The sequence below is a fragment of the Bubalus bubalis genome, chromosome 12, assembly GCF_019923935.1.
Source record: "Bubalus bubalis isolate 160015118507 breed Murrah chromosome 12, NDDB_SH_1, whole genome shotgun sequence".
NCBI classification, from domain to species: Eukaryota; Metazoa; Chordata; class Mammalia; order Artiodactyla; family Bovidae; genus Bubalus; species Bubalus bubalis.
This window is the reverse complement of record NC_059168.1, coordinates 9,096,991-9,121,074: the sequence shown is the minus strand read 5'-3', so window position 1 is coordinate 9,121,074 and position 24,084 is coordinate 9,096,991. Positions and strand designations below refer to the sequence as shown.

At 51.2% G+C, this 24,084-nt stretch overlaps 1 protein-coding gene across 4 annotated transcripts in view; it reads left to right on the top strand.

The window, feature by feature from the left end:
• The window catches only part of FHL2 (four and a half LIM domains 2), a 47,098-nt gene extending 24,277 nt beyond the window's left edge, over positions 1–22,821 (top strand). For 3 of the 4 annotated variants that reach the window (XM_044925728.2, XM_044925727.2, XM_044925726.2), the window contains exons 2-6: positions 9,584–9,761; positions 16,008–16,182; positions 20,770–20,939; positions 21,611–21,797; positions 21,908–22,338. In XM_044925728.2, coding sequence (XP_044781663.1) covers positions 9,606–9,761; positions 16,008–16,182; positions 20,770–20,939; positions 21,611–21,797; positions 21,908–22,077 — 858 coding nt within the window. In that variant the 5' untranslated portion in view covers positions 9,584–9,605 and the 3' untranslated portion in view covers positions 22,078–22,338. The other variant, XM_006067896.4, reaches the window with a different exon arrangement.
• Positions 22,822–24,084: the final 1,263 nt, after the last annotated feature.

Sequence of the window (24,084 nt, the reverse complement as noted above, 5' to 3'; positions counted from 1 at the left end):
ACACCAGATTTATCAGAGCCACATTGTCACATGGACTTACACTAAGCGGTCACTTCCTGAAGATGACCACCTGGAACTGAATGCACAGGCCCATCTCTAGGGACTGTGAGCCCAGTCTTCCAGAGCCGGAGGCTGGCAGTGACTTTGGGGTGAGTTATGTGAATGGCCTCTCTTGTCCTGACTGGTGGATTGCAGCGTTAGCTCTTTCGGTGGTTCATTTTGCGTCAACCTGATTGGGTCACCCGGTGCCAAGACATAAATGTAACTTCTGGATGTGTCTGGGAGGCTGTTTGTGGATGTGATTAACATTTATTTAATCAGTAGCCTGAGTCGCCCTGCCCAGCTGGGGTGGCCTCGTGCAGTCAGCTGGAGACCTGAGTAGAACAGAAGGCTGAGCAGGAGGCGACACCCTGTGCCTAACTGTGGAGCTGGGACCCGGTCCTTTCCAGGCTCTGGTCACAGCTGGAACTTCAGCTCATCCTGGGTCTTGAGCCTGCTGGCTTTTGAGCTAGAATTTACACCTCTGGTCCCTGGTTCTCAGGCCTTCAGACTCAGACTGGAACTTCAGACTCAAGACCTCGTAGCTGTGCTTTGCCAGTAGGTCTCCAGCTTGCCAGCTGCTTGGGACTTCCAGCCTCCATAATAATATGATCCAATTCCTAATAATCAGCCTCTTCATATAATATATACTTTCAGTTCTGCTTCTCTGGAGAACCCTGAATACTACCATTTCTCAGTAACTTTGCTTCACAATTCTCTCCATACGCTCAGTTTTGCTTTTTTTAATTTTTATTGGAGTACCGTTGCTTTACAACATTATGTTAGTTTCTGCTGTACAGCAGCATGATTCAGCTTTTTGTATACATGGATGCCCTCTTTTTTGAACTTCCTTGCCATGGCAACCCACTCCAGTATTCTTGCCTGGAGAATCCCAGGGACAGGAGCCTGGTGGGCTGTGGCCTATGGGGTTGCACAGAGTCGGACCCGACTGACGTGACTTAGCTGCAGTAGCAGCCATTTAGGGCATCACAAGAATCGAGTAGCGTTCCCTGTCCCCTACAGTAGGTTCTCATTAGTTATCTATTTTATGTTGTTCAGTTGCTAAATTGTGTTCGACTCTTTGTGACCCCACAGACTGCAGCATGTCAGGCTTCCCTGTCCTCCACGACCTCCCAGAGTTTGCTCAAGCTCATATCCATTGAGTAGGTGATGCCATCTAACCGTCTATTTTATACCTAGTATCAATAGTGTATGTGTATCTATCTCAATCTCCCAGTTCCTCCCCTGCCCCCATCTTGCTTTTTAAAGATTCCGTCATCCCACTGCCACTGGTGGTCCTCACATTCCCTTCGCTGTAAAAGGTGGTTGCCCGCCCTCTTGGGTCTCTGATGAGCTGTTTGGGGGCAGCCTCTGGTCTGTTGATCTTCAGTCTGGTTCTCATGGGTGATTCTCACGCCCCGTCTGAGCTTTGGACATCACATATCACCCTGCTCATCCTTCGCCTGTGTAAGTGGTACCTTGCTGGCCCTAAATTAGTTTGTGACTTAAAGATCTCCTTTAAGTGTTTCTAAGTGAGACCAGTGATGTCTGAGCCCATGGGTGAAGTGGCTGCCCTGTTTTGGTAAGTAAAACCAGTGTTGAAGGGCATCCTTGAAGCCTGTAAACGTTTGTGTTTCAAGAGAGCAGGTCTGTCTGTTTGATGGTACAACCTTTGGAACAAATGAGAATCAGCCAGTTTAGGCAGTGGTGGGAACGGCAGGAGGAGTGCATGCCTGTCGTGACAAGATTCTGCAGGCTGTGCTAGAAAAACACCAAGGGGTGCGGGGCTGTGCGAACAGGGAGCGGGGCTGGTCTTTTGTGGAAGTTGGGGTCATAGCAGATGGAGGCAGAGAGGCAGACGAGAGTAAACTGCGAGCTGCCTTCTGGAGATAGGAGGAGACGCGTGAAGGGGAGTGCGGGTTTCTCCTTTTGTTTTTGTGAAACCCAACGTGGGTTAATTGGGCCACACGTAACCAGGAAGCGGAGGGAAAGAGGCTGGGCTCCCCTACACACGTTGATGCCAGTTGAGGACCCGAGGCCTCCAACCATTCTAGCCTGTGTAATTATGCTTGTCCTGTGCAGACAGAGCTGATATGTTTTGAGATTAAATTGCCAGATAGACTCTTAAAGGTGATTTAAATTCTTTGGAGCTAGAACTAGACAACTCTTCCGGAGACTGTGTGTTTCATCTCAGTCTCCCGGGGCCGTTTCATTATTCAGTACTACCCAAAAGATAATTCCAAAGACATCAGCTCACCTTATCCAACCCTGTCTCTCACACAAAATATTTCTTAATACGATCATAAACGACTCAAGCTTTTTAAATGTTTCTGAAAGTTACTAGTTAATATACCAAGTTATAATACATTCATGACCCCTGCCTATATACTCACTGAAGACTCAGTAAGTGAACTCTTAAATATACAACAGGTATGGCTGCCCAGGTGGCTCAGTGGTAAAGAGTCTGCCTGCCAATGCAGGAGATGCAGGTTCGATCCCTGGGTCGGGAAGAACCCCTCGAGAAGGAGTTAGCAGCCCACTCTAATATTCTTATCTGGAGAATCCCATGGACAGAGGAGCCTGGTAGGCTACAGTCCATGGGATCACTAAGAGTTGTATGCAACTGAGCTCACACACACACGCGCACAAGGTATAGTCATTCTTACCAAGAATCCCAAAATGGATTTCAGAAGGATTTAAAATACATTATAATACTTTTAAAAATAGCAACATCCTTTGAGATGGTGTCCCTCTCCCTTTCAGCAGACTTTCTGTTTAAAAGAAACAATTCAGCTGGACTAATGGCAAGAGCTTTGGGGTGAGCTGGCCTGTGTGTCTGATCCTTCTGTCCACGGAAAAACAGACTGGTGCAGAGTGTTCTCTGGCTTCTCTGCTGGTGTGAGAGCTTGTGCCTTTGGACAGAGACCTCTGGTTTATAGCTACTGTGTCTGTGTGGGACACCCCGGGCTCCCCCTGGTGCCTGGAGCCTGCGTCCAGGGAGCTGGTAGTTCCGCACAAAGATATTGGGGGCATCTCCTGGGGGGATGTGGGCTTCTTGACCTGGCCAGCCTCATTTGGGGGCCATGCAGCTGTGTGCTCACATGGGTGTGGATCCAAGCACAATAAGAACAATTCTACCCGCTGAGGAAGCAGCAGTTTATCTGGAAGAGGGACGAGGCCAGAGGCGGAGAAGAAAGAATGAAGCTTAAATCTGTTGCTTTAGAAATTGCAACGGTGTCGGATGCCAAACCACATTACATCTGGGGTTTGCTATGCAAAGTGGGTTGTTCACATAACACAGGCCTCGTTTCCTCTGGGGATGTTGCCCACGTGTGTGTGCTCTGGGATGTACGTGTTCACCCACCAGCCGTTGCATGTCCATTCATTCATTCTCCATGTTGTCCCTGAAGCCCCGGACCCGTGCTTGTCACCTGGTGACACCCTTGCAGGGCTTACGGTTGAGGGTGGTGTCAGAAAAACATTGCATTTTCAAATATATTCCTTAAAAGAGCCCACATGCCGCAGACTGGTTTTCTTAATCCTCCCTAGAAAGCTCCAGATGCTGGTAAGCAATGGCGGTCCCCACCTGGAACCTGGCTGTCAGTGAAAGCTGGGCGGGGATTCATCAGGATGACTTGCTGAGGCTGTGTCGCAGGTTGTGGGACGGTTCCGGGGATGTTTGCAGATTTCTCAGGAGGAATCAAGGCTGTTAGACCAGGCTCATCAGGCAGCATGGATAAAGACGCACAGGCATCATGGGGGATGGAGGCACATGGCATCTCTGAAGTCAGGTTGAGGTGCTTAGTTGGCAAGGGGAGCCCTGAAGAGAAGGCTGAATGGAAGGCCCACTGTTCCGGAAGGACAAGCCGGACGCCTGGAACTCTGGCCCTCTCCTGATTCCCAGGAAATCTTTCTGGGAAAAAAAAAAATGCAAAGGGACTCAGCCATACATAACATGTATCCATTCTCCCCCAAACTCCTCTTCCATCCAGGCTGCCACATAACATTGAGCAGAATTCCCTGGGCTCTGTAGTAGGCCCTTGTTGGTTATCCATTTAAATATAGCAGTGTGTGCTTGTCCATCCCAAACTCCCTAACTATCCCTTCCCCACATGCTTCCCCACTCCCGCAACCGTAAGTTTGTTCTCTAAGTCCGTGAGTCTGTTTCTGTTTTGTAAGTTCATTGGTATCATTTCTTTTTAGAGTCCACATATAAGGTATGTCACACGATATTTCTGCTTCTCTGACTTACTTCCCTCAGTATGATCATCTCTAGGCCCATCCATGTTACTGCAGATGGCATTGTTTCGTTCTTTTTGACGGCTGAGTAATATTCCATTGTGTGTATGTATCACATCTCTATCCATTTCTCTAGGTTGCTCCCATGTCTTGGCTGTTGTAAATAGCGCTCCAGTGAACATTGGGCTGTGTGTATCCTTTTGGATCATATTTCTGTTTCTTCACTGTTCACCAGAAACTATCACATCATTGTTGGTCAGCTATACCCCAATACAAAATGAAAAGTTTTTTAAAATGAGGTGTGTTCTTCCCGGCCCTAAATGCCTTCCTCCCTCCTCCACTTCCTTTCCTCCTCCCTTTTCTTCTCATTTCTCTTCTCTTCCTGGCTCTCACACTCCCCTCCCACCCCAGACTTTGACAATTCTTACATCTGAGAAGATAAAAATAGCTCACACATACAAGCCTGTGGACCTTGTGCAGTCCTCATTTTCTGTGGGGAGCCCTCTGCACTCTCTGAACCTGCATCCTCACACCTGAGTCAGCACAGGTGGAGAGACTTGGATCAAAGCACTCTCCCTCCTACCACCCCCGGCCTGCCAGCTGCCCCAGGACTGTCTACTCCCAGCACCGTCAGCTGGGCCTGCAGCCACATCTGTAAACCTGTCCCCTAAGATCGGCTTCTTGTTCAGAGCCAAAGGGGGATGACATCAGAGGATGACTTAACCTGGGGGAGGGGTAAGAACGCCTCGACACTGGGATCTGGGTTCAGTCCATGAATGACAAGTCAGCAGTCATCCCTGAGGTCCAGGGTCTCCTTGGCTGCTGCTTTGTACGCTTAGCATCTGTGCACAGGCGATGGTCTGAGTGACAGGTAACCCACAGGGAGGGATGTGGTGGTTTGGTGAGGGTAAGCAGGTTGTGCACAATTAGGTAAAAAACAAAACAAGATGTTCTGGTTTTGTTTGAGGAAATGATTCAGAAGTGGTCTTAGACACCCCAAAAACATTTTGAAAGAGTCACTGCCTCTTGGTTTTGTCTCCCGCAGCCCCACAGAGTGAAGTCAGGCTTCCACACAGTAAATCTTCATTCACTGCAGGCTGAGGAGTTCACGTGCTACAGCTAACTGCCCGTGGGGCCCATCTGTGTTCAGGGTCATGGTCACAGGCCCTCCTTCCCCTGGCCTCTGGCTATCTCTTCAGCTTCATCTTGAATACTCCTGGAATGACCCGAGTCACTCCCATCTTCCTGGGGTGTCTGCTCTCCCCCCTCTCCGTGATTCCTGTCCCTGAGCCTCCACTTTCTGCCTACATCATCACCTGGATAACTCTTTCCCGGCACAGGTAACATCTTAGGAAGCCTGTCCACCCTTCCAGGACAGGTGACTCAGGGGCTGCTCCTCCCGCTTCCCCTGGTACCCTTCGGGTCTCTCCCTCAGGGTGCTGAGCATGGAACTTAGTCTGTTGGATACACACCATGCATCTGTTTCTCACTAAACAAATTCCCTCTGGGAGGTCCCGTATCTTACTCATCTTTATAGCTTCAGCTTTTTGGATAACATCTCACACAGTTCCAGCTCAGCTGATGCCTCTAGAATGAATGAATAACCAAGCATTTTAGAACTTCCCTGGCGGCCCACTGGTTAAGACTCTGCACTTCCAATGTAGGGGGCATGGGTTGATCCCTAGTCTCGGGAATAAGATCCTGCATGCCGTGTGGTGCATCCCCCCAGAAAAAAAATTTTTTAAGTAAAAAAAAAAAAAGAAACAATTTTAATTAAATAAAAATAAGTCATTTTATAAAATTTAAAAATGGAGTTATAGGGGGTGTCTAAAGCAAGGCTGTAGCTAAAAATTTCCCATTAAACAGAAGCTTAAGAAGATTGGACTGTAGCCTGCCAGGCTCCTCTGTCCATGGGATTTTCCAGGCAGGAATACTGGAGAGGGTAGCCATTCCCTTCTCCAGGGGATCTTCCTGACCCAGGGTCATACCCGGGTCTCCTGCATTGCAGGCAGACTGTTTACCGTCTGAGCCACCAGGGAAAGCCCCATTCAAATAAATAAATAAAAATCAGGCATTTTATAAGATTTAAAAGTGGAGTTATCAGTTCAGTCTCTCAGTCGTATCCGACTCTGCGACCCCATGAATCGCAGCACGCTAGGCCTCCCTGTCCATCACCAATTCCCAGAGTTCACCTAGACTCACGTCCATCGAGTTAGTGATGCCATCCAGCCATCTCATTCTCTGTCATCCCCTTCTCCTCCTGCCCCCAATCCCTCCCAGCATCAGAGTCTTTTCCAATGAGTCAACTCTTCGCATGAGGTGGCCAAAGTACTGGAGTTTCAGCTTTAGCATCAGTCCTTCCAAAGAAATCCCAGGGCTGATCTCCTTCAGAATGGACTGGTTGGATCTCCTTGCAGTCCAAGGGACTCTCAAGAGTCTTCTCCAACACCACAGTTCAGGGGATGTCTAATGCAAGACTATAGTTAAAGTTTTTCCCATTAAACAGAGGCTTAAGATTGATAGTGCAACTTTGGATACACAATTGTGTCATTTTCTGTTTAGTAGCATTAGATTAAAGAACTGGTTTCAAACTCTGCAGGAGAAGGGAGGCTCTTAGATTCCTTAGGAGCTCGTGTGCTGCTTGTTCTGAGACTCAGGGCTTGTGCTTCGTGGAACTCACTGGAAATGGGTTCAGATTCATGTCCGTCTGCTCTGCTTCTGATTAGTGGTGGTCTTGCTTTCCGCCCCAACCTGTTGGTTTAAGCAGAAGCACTGTCCTGATCAATAAAGCTGTTGTGACTCTTTAGAGGAGATAAGGAGCAAGGTAGGAGAGAGACCCACCAGCACCTGAAACGATCTGCAGAAGTGGGGGCCATAGGACCTGGAGGGCAGGTGGGGACGTCACTCGTCCTGCCAGAAGTCAGGATCAGCGACGGGGGCTGCGCTGGGGCCACCTCAGCCGTCTTCATCCGCCATGGGGCCCTGCGTGTGCTCACAGTTGACTTCTGATGACTTCTGTCACAATCCCGAGGAGTCAGAGGAGGCAGAAAGCACATCCCAGGCATATGAGCATTGTTGGGGCAATATCCTGAAGGAAACAAAGCCCCCTTTCATAGCTCCAGAGCACAGGAATGGCTCTCGATGGGGGTTACTGGTACAGCCTGTCTCCTTCCCCCAGAAGGGCCTGTGCTCTTCCAAACCCACATGGAACCGCTTTTCCATGTTGACTGGAAGTTTATTTTGTTCTAAGTGAGAGGGCTGTTTGGAAACCAATGCCCATATAGTCTTCTGTTTTCGTGAATGTTTCTGGCTTCCCATTTTTCCGCCCATAAAATGAGGTTGTTGTTGTTTAGTCGCTCAGTCATATCCAATTCTTTATAAGCGTATGGACTGTAGCCCAGTAGGCTCCTCTGTCCATGGGGTTTCCCAGGCAAGAATACTGCAGTGGGTTGCCATTTTCTTCTCCAGGGGATCTTACAAACTTAGGGATCAAACCCTCAGTATCCTGCACTGGCAGGCGGATTCTTTACCATTGAGCCACAAGGGAAGCCCATAAAACAAGGTAGTTGTATTAATAGATAATCTCCTGGGTTGTTCCCAGATTTAAAAATTTTATTTTTTGTAGCCCTATCTCCTTTCCTTGTTCTTATTTCAAATCTTCAGGTCATTATTCTGAAAATTGTTTGACCCGTATAGGGAATAAGATTCTGCAGTTAAATCATAGTCTCTGTGGAAAAATTCATAGGTTGGAAGGATGGTGCTTAATTGCAATGAACTGAATGGTGGCCACTTTCAAGGCTAGTAACAGATTTCAGAAAAGCATCACGTCTTCTGCCAACTTAGCAGCTGAAACCTGAGATGGCCTTAGGACAGATGATATTCATACACTGGGTTTCAGCACAAAGATCAAGCACTCAAGAGCCTCATCTTGTGATGTTATCTTAAGAATATCCCGGCAGTGTTTTCTTTAACTCCAGGAAGAGCGATTTAGAGGGATGGATCTTGCCACATGTGTCCAGCTGCGAGTTTAATACTTTCGGGAAAAAAGACTGTCCTATAAACACAGAAGTCACCAAGTATGGGTGCCTGAAAGTTGTCTGTTTCTTTGCTTACAGTCGTCAGAATCTTGTATACACAAAGTACAAAATTAATAAACATGGTGAAATTCACTATTATCGTAAACCAGCCAGCAATATTTTATTTGCACCCTAGGGTATCATTTTGGAATTTCACTCTTCAGTGGGTGGAGATGACCGAAAATCGAATTGAGTTTCATCAGTTTGTGAAACATCCCTCAGGAGTTGTATGGTCAACCTGTCTCCAGATTTAATCATTTATAAAGCTTTTCACTTTTCAGTCAATTAAATATTGCCACCTGAAAAGCTATTTCTGAAGAAGCTGGACGGTGTTTCTCATGGCGTGGAGGCGTTTCTCCACACCTGGGCTTCCCAGGGTAGACGGGTTCTTTGTGGGGTGGCTCTGACATGTTGGTGCAGGAACCGCGTGGGAGGAGGAGGAGGGGAAGTCCTGCCTCCCTCTATCCCCACCCAGTCCGTTCTGCTCACACACACGCCATACTCATCTTGGAAACATGCAAGTCGGGGTGTCGCCTGGGGAGACGGTTGATTGCGGTCACCGAGTTTCCAACCTGATAATCCCTGTGCCTGGCGGCCAGCCTTCCCTGTACCCTGCTTGCTGGCTGCCCGGGCTGCAGCGGGGGGGCAGGGCGGCTCCTCTCGTGCGAGGGCAGGGGGCATGGTGTGCTTCCTGGTGCCACCCGTCCAGGTGTGCTCCTGTGGCCTCAGGTTTCCAGCTCCGACAACCCTCCCCTGGCTTCTGTGGTCTCTCCTTATTCAAATCCATGAATCATGGAGGAGCGCATGGAAAGTCTTTTTATAGACATGAGCATATTGTTTCTATCCCTGCCGAGCTATTCTGGGGGCAGCAGATGGAGAAGATGCGATGTGCAGGTCCATCCTGTCTGGGGCAGGCACTCCTGGGGGATGAGGGCTCTGGCTCCAACTCTTGACTTGTGTCCAACATCAAGACCACTTTTTCTGACATGGTCACCAAGAGCTAGGACTTTAAAGGAAGCGGAATGTGCTCAGACACAGAACTTCCCCCAGATAATTTTTTTTTTAAAGTACTATTGAAAATGACAAGGTGTTTCAGGGGTGAGTGTCGATTGCTCAGCCAGGAGACGAGCCACTGATGGTAAAAGTGATGGTCAAGGTGACCGTGATGGAGGGGACAGTCATGCCATGTGAACGCTCGCTGGAACCTGTCCTTCTCTCCTCCCTGGTAGGTGACAGACATCCGGGGCCAGGATGACCGAGCGCTTTGACTGCCACCACTGCGAGGACTCGCTCTTCGGCAGGAAGTACGTACTTCGGGAGGAGCAGCCCTACTGTGTGGCCTGCTTTGAAGCCCTGTTCGCCAGCACCTGTGAGGAGTGCGGGAAGTTGATCGGCTGTGACTGCAAGGTACCCCGGCCCCTTGGGGGACCCCCTGTGCTCCCCACGTCCTCCCTCACCCCCTGGCTTCCCTGGGCCCCACCTTGGCTGCCTATGTTTCTCTGCATAGTTTGCACTCAAGTCCTGGTTCCCATCACCTTGAACACTCCCGAGCCCCATTCTGTTGGGCTGGGACCCTGCATGAGCCCTTGCTAGCTTCCCCCTGCAGGCTCAGTCTCTGCCCTCTCCCATTCGTGCCTGCTCAGGGCTTTCCAGGAAGTGTGCGCCTGGCCTCCCAGGTACACTTCTGATGGCCCCAGGTCAGCATCCTTATCTAACCAGACACCTGCCGCCCAATCCCTTGCTCCCCTGAGGCTCCCAGCTCTCCTCCTGGGCTGACTCACAGGGCAGGTGTGCGAGGTCAATATTTGCGAAGTGAGTGTGGTGCGGGTGACACGGCACCCGCCTCTTGGGTGGAGGGTTTCAGAGGCTCTGCCTGCCCTGGGGCATCCGGGGAGCTTCTGGTCTTCGTGGGGAGGGTCAGCTTGTGTAGCTGCTGGCTGAGCGCGTGCGGCTGGCTCTACTGCGTGTCTGCCCCGGGTCTATCTTGCATCTCATCCTTCCGAGGTCCCGCGGTGAGCAGCTGGTCGCACACCAGCTTCTGTCTCTGTGTGTTTAGTAACAGTCTAGGAATGATTTCCATCTGGTGAGGAAGGCAGACTTTGCCTTGAGCAGAGACAAGGGGCGTGGGATGCCAGCCGCTGCAGTCACGCATCCTGGCTCCAGAGCAGGGTGGATTCTGAGAGGAAGGGACATGGGGACCCTCAAAACAACTAGAGCTTTGGCTACAACCAAGAGCAAAAACAGCTGGTTTTGCTCACCTGAAATCTGCTGGCCCTCCGGCCTCCAGCTCTGGGGGCATGTGTGTCTGAGTTCCTCCGCATCCATCTCCAGGCCAAGCAGGAGAGCTCAGACACCAAGTTGCCCTGTTCCAGCCCGGCTCTGTCTCACTGGCTGTGTGATCTCAGGCCCATGTCTTGACTCCCTCAGTGTCCGTCTACCTGTTTACAAAATGGAGCCATGACAAGGAAGCCTGGGTCATGGGTTCTCAAATGTGCAGCTACGAAGCAGCCAGAATTCTAAGGAGCAGCTACGTGTGTGCTTAGTTGTGTCCGACTCTTTGCAACCCCATGGACGGTAGCCCGCCAGACCCCTCTGTCCATGGGATTTCCCAGGCAAGAATACTGGAGTGCTTTGGCATTTCCTTCTCCAGGGGATCTTTCCAACCCAGGGATCAAACCCGAGTCTCTTATGTCTCCTGCGTGGTCAGGTGGGTTCTTAACCACTAGCGTGACCTGGGAAGCCCAGGGAGCAGGTGCTGGTGGTGTGAACTCCAGTCCCCTCTTCTCTGCCGACTGCACCCCTGCTCTTTCTGCAGCTCAGTCCCTCCCCAGGCCTCCTGAAGCTTCACCCTATCAGTTTGCACTAGAGAAACATCAGTAAGAATGTGTGCTTTGAGGGAGAACTAATAGGCAGAGAGAAACATTATTTTCTAAAGGCTGTCCCCGGAAAAGATGTAAATAGGTGAGCGTTTTGGATATCATTCTGACAAAGAACAGCTCTGGGTTTTGGGGGGTCTTTTGGAGCATAATTGCTTTAGTGTTGTGTTGGTTTCTGTGTACAAGAAAGTGAGTCACCCTCCACATCCTGTTCCTCTAGGTCATCCCAGAGCACCAGGCTGCTCCCTGTGCCATACAGCATCTTCCTTCCCACTAGCTGTCTGTCTCACACATGGTCGTGTAGATACGTCAATCCCAATCTCCCAGTTCATCCCACCCTCCTTTTCCCCACTCCGTGTCCACAAATCTGGTTTCTACATCTGCGTCTTTACTCCTGCCCTGCAAATAGGTCCGTCAGTACCATCTTTCTAGATTCCACATATGTGTATATTCATATACGATGTTTGTCTTTTTCTGGCTTATCAACTCTGATTTGAAGGAGATGTTTTGGAGATTTGGGGCTAGTCATCCTTGGCTGGGAGCTAAAGTGAAAACAAAACTAAAGTCACTGATCGTTTCTTCAGTATGATTTAGTGGACAGGCCCTTGAAACTGCTTATCCTTCCGCACATGCTTTATGAGTAAATAAACAAGAATCCCCCCAGAGCGGCCAAAATCAACAAGACTGCTGCAGAGTGAAGACTGCTGTTCAGTCAATCACGCTGAACTTTTCAACCCGGATAACGGTCCACTGTGGAGTCTCAGCATGTGATTCTGTGCATTTGGGAAGGAAACAAAGAAGTGAACTTGCAGTTAGACCTCAGCATGTGGGGTTTTGAATGTTTGGAACTGTTTTCTTGGCTTTCGGAAATAATTACGAAGTTGGCTTTGTGGAGAAAGTGATGGCAGGAGAAACGTCCCTGCCTTTCAGGAAGCGAACCCTGAGCCTGGCAACAGGGTAAGTGGCAGGGTTTCTGCCAGAGTCTTTCTTCAAGGATTTGAGAGACCATACGGATGGGGACGTAGTGGCCTGACTGGCACAAAGCACGGAACATCTTTGCAAAGTGCTGAGCCGAGTGGCATGGCGCACCCCCCGACACGGCGGGATCCTGTGGGCCTGAGGACTGGGTAGCTCGGGAATCAGCAGCTGAGCTTCCCCCAGCCCAGGAGAGACAGACAGGGGCCGGAAGACGGCGAGGGACCCCACCACCCTGGGCCGCCCCCGTTAACTGGGGGGTGCGGGGTCCCTCCAGGCCACTGACTCCACCCACGGCTCAGCCGAGGCCTCAACAAGGGCAGAGCAAAGCCACAAGCCCTTCCCACATTAGGAGTGTCTCTGAAATGGAAAAATGGGAAATCTGAAAGGAAGTGTTTGCGGCTAATCTCACATTGTTTATCAAACATTTTACAGCAATTTATGACATTCTGTGTGCATAAGATTACCTTGCTAGTTTTTCTGGGATGTGTTGAAGATTTTTTTTTTCTTCCTTTCTTTTTCACCCCTTCATGCACTCTCTCTCTAGAGAACCTTTAAAACAGGGGCATTTTCTAGGATGTTTCAAAGTTCTTGAAAGTTAGTCAGCGAGCCCCTACTTCTTAGCCTTGAACCTCTGGCATCTCAGTGGTGTCTCTGGGGACCACCCGGTAGGCTCGACGCACAACAGAATTCAGCGAGACAAGACTAGCTCAGTACTACAAGACTGAAACTCCATTTGGAGCAGCAAATGCCAGCGGAGAGAAGAGTCACTCAGAGCCCAGTTTACAGACACACGTTTAGAGCAGGCGTCAGCCTGATTCAGGCACCAAGTCGGATCACCTAAGCAGACCAGATGCCTCGGCCTTTCTGTGCCGACTTGCAGTCCAGCCCCACGAGCCCCGAGCCAGCAAAGCCTTTTCCCACCTTGGCGCCCGTGCAGTGTGGACTTTTCCACAGAAGGGAGTCCCAGAGGAGGTGGGGACGTGAAGTATCAACTTGACTCAGACTGACGTGTAAGGACGGCACGACAGAAGGAGGATTCTTAGGGAAGCTGACAGCACGGCCTCAGATGGGGCTTCCCACAAGTGCCCCTGAGCAAGCTGCGGGATGTGGCTTTTCCAGGTGTGCCCGTGGGGGTGGTACACTCGTGGCCACACGGGCATCACCGAGCAACTGATGTTCTAGCCCGGCCTCATAGCTAAGGGGGATGAGGGTGAGGGCCTTCAGAGGCCAGGACAGTGCAAGCCGGGGTATGGTCAGGGGAGAGGGGAGCGTAGCAGAGAGGAGGCTGTGGCAGAAGGTGAGTCTGGGTGAGCATGCTGGGGCCTGCTTGTAAAGATGCTGCCAGGCCAGGTAAAGGTCTATGCCCTGCCAGATGCAGACCAGGAAGAGGGATGCAGGGGACCGGGTTCACGGCATCTTAGCATCATTCAGTTAAACTTTCTCACCTATAAAATCGGAATAAAACGTTATTCCATGGCGTCATTGTGTGGTTCAAAACAAGAGGGGATTAAGGGAATTTTAGAGTTAGAAGGGCCGCGGAGGCTGAAAGTGCTGTACAGGGTAGAGTGACTGAGCCCAGGAACCTGGAGCTCTTAGAGGAGGGCATGGAATCCATCTTCGTCTCATGAGTAAAGGTGACCCCAGCAAGTGACGCTTTGGGGCACCTGCTGTCACCATGAGCTGGGATCGAAGACCAATGTTAGCTGAGCAGTTACAGTGTGCCAGGACTGTGGTCAAGTCTTCACCATCATCTCTGCTTCCTGGGTGGCATCTGAGGCTGGAAGGGGTCAGGTTACTGACCCCACCCACCCACCCACCACCCCCTCACCCGCCGCCATGCAGCAGGTGTGCGGCAGAGCCAGGACTTGAGTCTGGAGCCTTCAAGTTTAATCGCTGGGGTGAAATACATCAGGCGTTTTAGACACGTGCTCCCAGGGTCCCCAAGGGCACTAGTGGCATGGCGGTGTGCAGGGTGGTGGCTCGAGGTTCCCCACCTGCCTGCAAGCCAGGTTTCCTCGGCCTGGCGCGGGCGCCGCTGACTGCAACTGGAACAGGGGTGGGTGAGCTGTCCCACCTCAACCCACCCCCCTCCCCGCCCCACTGATGGTGATGCCAGCTTGTTCAGAGAGAGTTGTGACTCACCATGGCTCCTGAGAGCGTGGGCGTAGATTGGTATTTATCTTCAAGAAAAACATTTTTGTCAGAAGGTTGAAGAATTATCAAATGTCTTTGAATGGACAGTTCAGGGCTGTTGTGTGTTAATGCAGAAACGTGTGTGTGCGCGTGTGCGTGTGTGCAAGAGAGGGCAGACAGAGGGAGCAGCTGTGCAGGGGGGTGAGGATGCCCCAGGGAAGGGATGGCTGGTGACTCAGCTCGGCAGGAATCTCGGCAGGATGGTGACCAGCCCCCCGGAGCGGGTGTGGGATGGGGGCGGGCGAGGGTTCCAGGCAGCTGCTGTCACCAGCCTGGAGGGCCATGCCATAGCCAGGGTGTGATCAGTCCCTCCCTTGAACGCAGGACGTGGGACTCGGGACAGCGAGCTACCAAATGACCAACAGCCTCAGGAGGGTGGAGGCCAGGAGCTGGACCTCCCTCTGGAGGATCTAGTCAGGACAGGGCGTAGTATCAGATTTAGAGGGAACTTTCTAGTGTCAAGGGGGCTTTCTTAGTGGCTCAGTTGGTAGAGAATCTGCCTGCAATACAGGAGACCCAGGTTTGATCCCTGGGGTTAGGAAGATCCCCTGGAAAAGGGGATGGCAACCCACTCCAGTATTCTTGCTTGGGAAATCCCATGGACAGAGGAGCCCGGTGGTCTGCAGTCCATGGTGGTGCAGTCAGCTTAGCACACACTCATGCAGTGTGTGTCAGAATTTCTTTCATTTTGGACTCTGTGAATAAGAGTCCATGTTTGTCCATCACTATCTGTCCACTCCGTGATGGACACTTCGGTGGCTTCCACCTTTTGGCTTCTTGAGGGCTCTACAGAATCTGGGTCTACAGATTCCCGCTTTCAATTCTTTGGGACATGTACCCGGAAGTAGAATTGCTGGGTCATGGGGTAATTCTCTGTTTAATTTTTTGAGGAACTGCCTGCCATACTGTTCTCCATACCAAAAAGAAAAAATTGTTAAATTCATTTATTCCATAATCAGCATTACAACAGTGACCACGTGATCCAAACCCCAACTCGTCTTTAATTAGGCTGATTACTGTCCTCAGTGGAGAGGACTTTAGATGGTTTGTCGTCTTTATTCAAATTCTCAACAAAGACAGAGCTGAACTGTACTCACCTGGGTACATTCATCTGGCCTCCTAGTCCAGCCCAGTGGGAACTCTCCCAGCCGGCGCCCCTCCGTCTGACCCTCCTGGTCTGTGCCCTTTCTCTGCCCAGCTCACGCATCCTCTGGTCTTTGATGTTCAGCTGGTGGCACTTCCTGGAAGTGTTCTACCTGCCTTCTGCAGGTTGACCCAGGGCCCCCACCCCAGGCTCTGTCTCTGAGGTTCCCGCAGCCCAGCCTCCCTCCCCTGGGAATCACAACCACCCCTCGGGCATGGTTGGCTCTGCCCCACGTGCTTGTGGCCACTGGACCCCCAAGGTCTGTGCGTCCAGCTGAAGCACTGATGAGTTTCATGCGCAGCTTCTCTTTCTTACAGAGAGTTCCCAGGGAAAGCCACCTGTTTTTCAGCAGCTTCTAAACAGTGGCTCCGTACCCCACCTGACCCGTTCCAGCCCCTCGAGTTCCATTTCCCTGCCCCCCAGTCCCTCTCATGTCTCTGTCTCTCTGCTCTGGGTCTGCAGGACTTGTCTTACAAGGACCGGCATTGGCACGAGGCCTGTTTCCATTGCTCACGGTGCCGGGGCTCCCTCGTGGACAAGCCATTCGCTGCCAAGGAGGACCAGCTGCTCTGCACTGACTGCTACTCCCAGGAGTACTCGTCGCGATGCCAGGAGTGCAAGAAGAGCATCATGCCAGGTGGGTGCCATGATTCTGCCTTTTGCACATGCGTGGAGTTCCCAAGCCCTAACCCCCGAATCCCTCCCCATGCCCTCCTCCACCCCCCGCACACTCGTGCTGGATCTGGAGCTGGGTGCTGCGCCCCATGCGGGTGACATCCTGGCAGACTTGACCGCAGCTGGGTCTAGTGGCCAGAGATGAATGACCTGTCTTTTGATGGGGGGATGGGACTGTGTCCCTTGCTTTTGGTGGGGTGGGGGGGGTTCTTTGCTTTATGGGAGAGAGGAATCTTCTTTTAAAGAACAGAATGGACAAAAATGCTATATGAAATATTTCAACACAGTATTCAAAAAATGAATCTTGTTAGACACACAAAGCGAGGGCAAGAAGAACCTAAGATCTGGACCCTGGATAGTTCATCGGCCACGGAGGGTCAGTAACTTCCTCTGTATGACCAGTAAGGGGTGACTGGACATAACCTTGCCAGACTTAGCGAATAAAATACAGGACTCCCAGGTAAACTGGAATTTCAGCCGATCCCACTTGAGCCCTCGTTAATCTGGCTTCTCTGCCAGACAGCCACATAAAATCAAGAGAGGCCTCTGTCCTTTGACTGTCTTCTGGGGGTGTGCCCCCAAACCAGGCTCAGGGTGGTAGGAGCAGGGCACAGGTCTAGGGTCCCCAGCTCTTGGAAAGCTGGATGCTGCTGCCTGGGGAGCCCTCAAATTGCTCAAGAAAGTGTCTGTCCTCAAGATGGCTTCTTGGAGGATGCGCTTCCTTCAGTCCTGAGAAGCTTTAGAATTAAGGGCACACTTATCAGGAGAATCCAACCCAGAGCAATAATATTGTGTTAAATAATCTGATAAAGCATGAGTGAAGTTTAGGAAAAAAAATTGGTCTCAAGGGTTAATTTTTTGATTCTAACTAAAAGTGTGCAATTGAGTGATTTAGGTTTGTGGTTTTATACAGGGATTTTCTTAATCTGTAAATGTTTTTGACATTTAAGATACCTTAGTTTTTAAGGTTGTGAATAACGGTCCATGTTTGTCCATCATTATCTGTCCACTGTATTTATATATTTAGCTAACTTCATCGACAATTACTTAAGAACCTGAGGTCCAGTTTGCCAAGGTCCTCCTTGGCATCGAACTTAGAAGGGATATCAAATACATTAAATTTTGTTGTTCATTCACTGAGTCCTGTCTGACTCTTTGCAGCCTCATGGACTGCAGCACGCCAGGCTTCTCTGTCCTTCACCATCTCCCGGAGTTTGCCCAGACTCATATCCATTAATTCGGTGATGCCATCCAACCATCTCATCCTCTGTCACCCCTTTCTCCACTTGCCTGCAATCTTTTCCAGCATCGGGATCATTAAATTCTAAGTGTCCTTTTAAAGGACTTCACTACATTGGTGAATGGAACCAAACATAAAGTCATGCCCCTTAAGAGTGATTTTTAAAATGTGCTGTATCCGTGAACACGCTGATAAGATGTGCAGGGTGAAGTTCGATGGAGGGTTTTCAATTTTCAGCTTCAGTAGAATGAATGTCAGCTTGTAGAAACCTAGGTGCCCTGCAGAGTCATGCTAGTCCACACAGCAGCTGGGGTTGCGCCGACACATTCAGAGAACTTAGGCTGCAGGGATCATTTAGAGTCAGACTCCTGACTCTGCAAGGAGACTGACCCAGGGGATGCCCAGCCGCCGGGACCCGAGCCAGGGCCATGCGTATGGTGAAAGACACAGCTTTCCAGGGCAGCAGTCCAGATTGGGAAGAAAAATGTTCACTGCCATTTTGACAAAGACAAATATACCTTAGAATAAGAGGTGAATTTTTCCTAAAATTCCTGAGGCCACCAAGATGATTCTTGATTCTGGCAGGCTGGTCTCTGAGGGCTGCTCCCCCTCCCCCTGCCCCGCTTTCTCCCCAGGGACATGCATCTCACCATCTCTGCTGTTGGGGTTTTTAGGAGAAGCCTGGCTGGTGTCTACTTTGATGGAGGCAGTAAGTCAGAGCAGGGCAGCCAGGAAAGGGGCCCTTGGGGATGTGACCTTTGAGCAGTCTCAAGGTCGACCTGATGTCAGCGGATGGAAAAGTCAGAAGAGGGCACATCTGGCAGAGGAAATGGACCGGGCATCAGAGGTGGTGTGCCCAAAAAGGCCTGCAAAAATAAAACAAGTACTAGATACTTAAAAAAACCAAACAGGAAAAAACCCACAAAACTAGATCAGAGCGCTAGCTTCCTTCCTTGGTTTGGTTTTCAAAAGTGCTACAACCAAATCCAGATGAGAGCAATGCAGACTGGCAGCACGGCTTCTGCAGGCGTCCCCACTCAGCACCCACAGCTGTGAGTCACCAATCTGAGGTACGAGGCTCCCGAGCCCACGCAGGGATGCTGAGCCCTGGCTTGAAGGCGCACCACGGCTTCCAGGCAGCCTCATGCTGTTGCCAGGCCTTCACTGGTTTTCAGATTCCTCACTTGCTCCTTTGAATCAGAAAGACACCCCTTCCTCCAGGTGGTCTCTGTCCCCTGGCTCCTCCTTATCCGCACGTCCTTAGAAGGAGGAGCTTTGCCGCCCCCTGCTGGCGACTCTGCGCAAGGACCACAAGGTCTGCCCCAGGTCTGTGGGTACCCAACCTGGGTGGGATCTGGGACCTAGGACTGGACATCTCCCTGAGCTCCGGGGTGGACAGAAGGCTCATTCTGAACATGCAGAAGGCATGTGTGGTCTTGTTTGGGGGCTTTAGTGAGACTCAGGATTGTCGGGTATTTATGGACAAATTCTTTGGGCTGAGTGACCAGAGGGAAGGTCAGAGGTTAAAAGAACTAGCGTCAGAGGTGTACATGGGAGATTAAAATCCCAGAGACCAAAGGAGATTTTGGTTCTAGAATTTACAGCAAAGTTCTTCCATCATTTTTACCTGAAATTTAATTGCTTGGTGTAATTTTTGCCACTTTCAGGATTCATTGCCTCACAATTTAATCACATAGTTGTGAAGATCACCATTTGCTCCCTACCCCCTGCACACACACTCTGAGTGTTTTGTACTCTCTCTGGGAGGCACCACCTCCCAGAGAGAGTCTAAAAGGCCAGGAAGCTGAGAAAGTGAACCTGAAAAAAATGACACCTGCTAAAACAAGCAGGCCGTGATTCTGGAGCGATGCTCAACTCTTTCCAACCAGCTACAATTTGGCTGTGTCATTTCAGCCTCAGTGCTAAAACCTAGTTACCCAACGCCTGCGTCCCAACACAAAGCCCCCCACACCCCGCCTCCAGCTCCAGAGCCGCCTCCCTCCTTGCTCCCTGATCTGAGTTCAGTCTGACTCACGTCTTCTATCTGTAAGCTCCGTCCTTCAGGTGCGCCCAGGGGGTGGCCAGAGAGGAGAGAACCACAAAGCAGCGCCCATGGTCGAGGATGAGCCAGCGGGTGGGTTGCGGCTGTGTCTGGGAAGACCTTGGTGATGACCTGCGGAGTCCGGTCTGCCCCTGAGCTGCCCAAGGACCAGGAACCCTTCTGTTTCCTCACCCAAGAAGCTCCTTCTCCCTAAGTCCTTCCTTGTGAGCATGCTAAGTGCTTGCTAAGTTGCTTCAGTCACGTCCAACTCTTTGTGACCCCATGGACTGTAGCCCACCAGGCTGCTCTGTCCCTGGGGACTCTCCACGCAAGAATACTAGAGTGGGTTGCCATTTCCTCCTCTAGGGGATCTTCCCCACCCAAGGATCAAACCCCAGTGTCTCCTGCATTGGGAAGCAGTTCTTTACCACTAGCGCCACCTGGTAAGCCTGCAAATTCTTCTGTAGTACTTCACAAAGGGAGCTCGCATACACATTTCTTTTACTTAAACCATCTCTTTCTATAAACAGACACATGCTCTTTTTTTGGCAAATATAGGGAAGAAGTCCAAACAAATACAGCCCTCCCTGCTGTGAATCAAGCCTGATGGGGGGTGGGGGGGGAGGTGAACCAACAGCGTTTTCTTGATTTCTAGTCTGCTTGAGAAATAATGTAACCTCTCAGCTGATAGAACTTTTTCCGGAAGGAAATGGAATATCGAGATAAGATCAGAAAATTGTTCAATGGAAGTACAAGTGAGGCAGGTGGGTTTTAACCACTAAGATTCATCACAGCTCAGTCTACATGGCCGGCTGCATCATGTGAGAGAGACTAAGGCTCCTCCCTGAAGCAGGCATTAGACTATAGGTCACTTACAGCCGCCAGTTTCCACCCCGCTGGGAACCAGACGGGTGTTCATCCTCTGGTCCCCGTGCTCCAGATTTATGTTCCCTAAGGATGAATCTGAGCTGTGCCAGGTGTCTGTCAATATTTCACAAGCTGAGAGACAAGTATTTTTTCCACTTAATGTTCATAATCGTCCTGTTTAACACCTAAGTACCGACTACGTACAGATTCTGTTCCAGGAGCCAGGTGTGTGGCTGTGAATCGACTAAATAGGAAAGATGCTGGTTGAGAGGCAAGCCTTCCGAGCTGGAGTGACTCTATGCGGGTCCCAGGACTGGAGGGCGGCAGGTTCTCAACGTCAGTCACTGGGCCTCCCGGGTGGTTAGTAACGACGCAGCTGCTGTCTCCTTGACCCCCGACAGGCACCCGCAAGATGGAGTACAAGGGCAGCAGCTGGCACGAGACCTGCTTCATCTGCCACCGCTGCCAGCAGCCCATTGGAACCAAGAGCTTCATCCCGAAGGACAGTGAGAACTTCTGCGTGCCCTGCTATGAGAGGCAGTATGCCCTGCAGTGCGTGCAGTGCAAGAAGGTACCTCTTACTCGCCCGGCCTGTCTGTCTGGCATCCTTTCCTAAACAGCGTCCTCCCATCCCCAGGGTCCCTCTGCTCACCGCTCTCCTTGAATAAATGAGAAACCAGCCCTGGACCGGGTCAGGGAGGAAACAAGGAAACTGGAAAGGTCTCGGGGTGGGGGTGGGGGTGGGGGTGGAAGCAGACCACTCATCATACTGTCCAGGGCTGTGTCCTAACACCACTAGACACGGTAGGGAGGCAGGCCCTGGGCTCATTCCCCACGCCTTCCAAGAAGCCGGTTCCACGGTGGTGCTGACTGACCCCAGGTGTCTGTTAAGGCTCTTCTAACGCCCGAGTAGCTGAATAGACTATTGAAGGAGGTACCCCTGGAGGTAGAGAGATGCTCAAAGGGACCTGCGCGCGGGCGGGGCTGCCGAGGACGGCGGGTGACATTGCATTCTAGCTGGAGCTAGTCTCCAGCTTTGCCCTCCTGCCAGCCAGTAGGCGGCGCTTTCCTGGGCAGATACCCTGGTAACCCGGTCACAGATGGGGACCCGGGTCTGCAGTGGAGGGCATTGGGACGGGGCTGGGGGGGGTGCCCTTCCGTCTGGAGAGCGTGTCTGGGGCGAGGACCGCACGTCCTCCAGAGGAGTGGGCACGGCGGGAGCTGAGGTCCCTCTACCTGCAGCCCATCACCACCGGGGGCGTCACGTACCGGGAGCAGCCCTGGCACCGCGAGTGCTTCGTGTGCACCGCCTGCAAGAAGCCGCTGTCGGGCCAGCGCTTCACGTCCCGCGACGAGTTCGCCTACTGCCTGGGCTGTTTCTGCGACCTGTACGCCAAGAAGTGTGCCGGCTGCGCCAACCCCATCAGCGGTGAGTGTCCCCTCCGGGCACTAACCCTAACCCGCCCCTCCCCGCGGGTGTCCTGTGTTAGCTTGCAACCGGGCCTGTGTCTAGACTGAAACAAGGTCCTTTTGTTTCAGTAAAGGATGGTTTTCTCTGCACACAGCCTCCTAACCCGCTCTCAGCTCCACCACCCTGTGCAGGAGAGTCCACCCCACCCCGGCCCACGCAGCGTCTCCTCCGTGAGGCCACGTTCCACCTCTCTTCTCCCTCATTCTTTACATCAAGAATTTCTGAGCACCAGACCTGAGGTGCACAGTGAAGGAGTAACAGAAATCAGTTCCCAGACGCACAGTAGGAGGAATACACACACACAGCAGGAGTCTCATGACGAGTGATGACCATGTAGTGCTGGAGCCCGTCGTATTTTTCTGAGGCTCAAGAGCTCCCCAACCTGAGTGTGGAATCTGATTTAAACGTGGAGCCCAGCCCCTCGAAGTTGTAAGAGGTTCACACTGTCTATAGTGCAGGAGCCAGGCCGCCCGGCTCCCTCTTCATCTTCACCCGTGTCTTCTTCCTGCCTCCGCAGGACTGGGCGGCACCAAGTACATCTCCTTCGAGGAGCGGCAGTGGCATAACGACTGCTTCAACTGCAAGAAGTGCTCGCTGTCGCTGGTGGGGCGAGGCTTCCTCACAGAGAGGGATGACATCCTGTGCCCCGACTGCGGGAAGGACATCTGAGCGACCCCCCACTACTCTGACTCCCCCACCTACCCAGGTCCCTGCTCGAGCTGCACGCAGATGCTGTTTGCTTCCTCCGCCTGCCACCGGGCAATGCTGCAACCCGGTCCCCTGGCCACTGCGGGACTTTCCTCTGCGCTTCTCAGCGATACTCACCTGTTTAAGTCCTTTAATCCACACTCTGTGCATGGGAAGGAGAAAACTCATGGGAACCTTAGGCGGGAAAGGGTTTTGACTCTGTAATCAAGCGAGACCAATCCGAGTGTAAAAATCATTTTGAGTGATATCTTTATAAACGTTTCTTTCACGCGTATTTAAGTGCAATCAGTCTGTCACAAACTTGACCGTTTCTTAACTATGGTAAAGTAATAAGGAGCTGGTACTTCCGGTGTAACTTCCTGCTGTGTGGGGCTGCAAGCAAGATGACATGGCTTACAATAAAGGTATCCAGGGCAAAATCTTTTGCCAGGCGCAGTGTGTGATCTGGTGATGAAACATGCAGGTTCTGAGTATCAACAACACTTTACGGGACTTCCCTGATAGTCCACTGGTTAAGACTCTGCGCTTCCATGTCCCCCTTCCAGGGGCCATGGGTTCAATCCCTGCTCAGGGAATTCAGATTCCGCATGCCACACAGGTTCAATGCCTGGGTCGGGAAGATCCCCCGGGGGGAGAAATGGTAACCCACTCCCGTATTATTGCCTAGGAAATCCCATGCATGGGCCTGGCAGGCTACAGGGTTGCAAAGAGTTGGACAGAACTTAGCAACCAAATAGCAACAACAAAAGCTTTAATTATTAGCCTATATATATATAAGTTCAAATATGCTTAAAAAAGATCAATAATTTTTACTAGAAAAAATGTATAGAGCTATTATGTACTTACTGAACTAGTCTTATATCTATTCTTTGATTAAACTGAACGCTTAGTTAAGGCTGGACACAGTTAACAGTTTCCAGTTACCCTTAGAATCAAATCCTAATTCCTACACGGCTGTGTAAATCCTAGGTTATCTGGCCCCTGCCCTCCGCCCCCACCCTGGTTTCTGGGTAATTTCATAATAGGCTACCTGCTCTCACTGATCTGAGCCACAGCGGCCTTTCTGCCATGAGACCCTCATTATGCACCTAGCTGGTGTCTGAGTTATCCAGGGCTGGGAGCAAAGAACCCCAACACTTTCTGCTCCTCATGATTCCGAGTCAGCTGCTGGCGCTGGTCTCATCTGGCAGTGGAGAAGGGTGACCCACAGTCAGGGGTCTGGGGGCATGCTGACTGCTGGCTGGGACACAGTTCTCCAGTGGGCTTTTCCCACAGCTGTAGCATGGGTCCAAGCATGAGCACTTGACTGGTTCCACACCCAGCAGTGGGACGCAGACTCTGCCTTTTATGGGCAGAGCAGCAACGACCACACAGTCCTTTGAACCCCATGACAAACAGGACTCTTCTGAAAGCTTTCCAAGCTGCCTCCCCTTAAAGCACCATCTCTTCCTGGAGGACCTTCCCTAACACTCCTCACCACCCCCATCCCTCACTGTTCAACTGCAGAGTCTGAGTTTCCTCCTATCATTGCTATTAT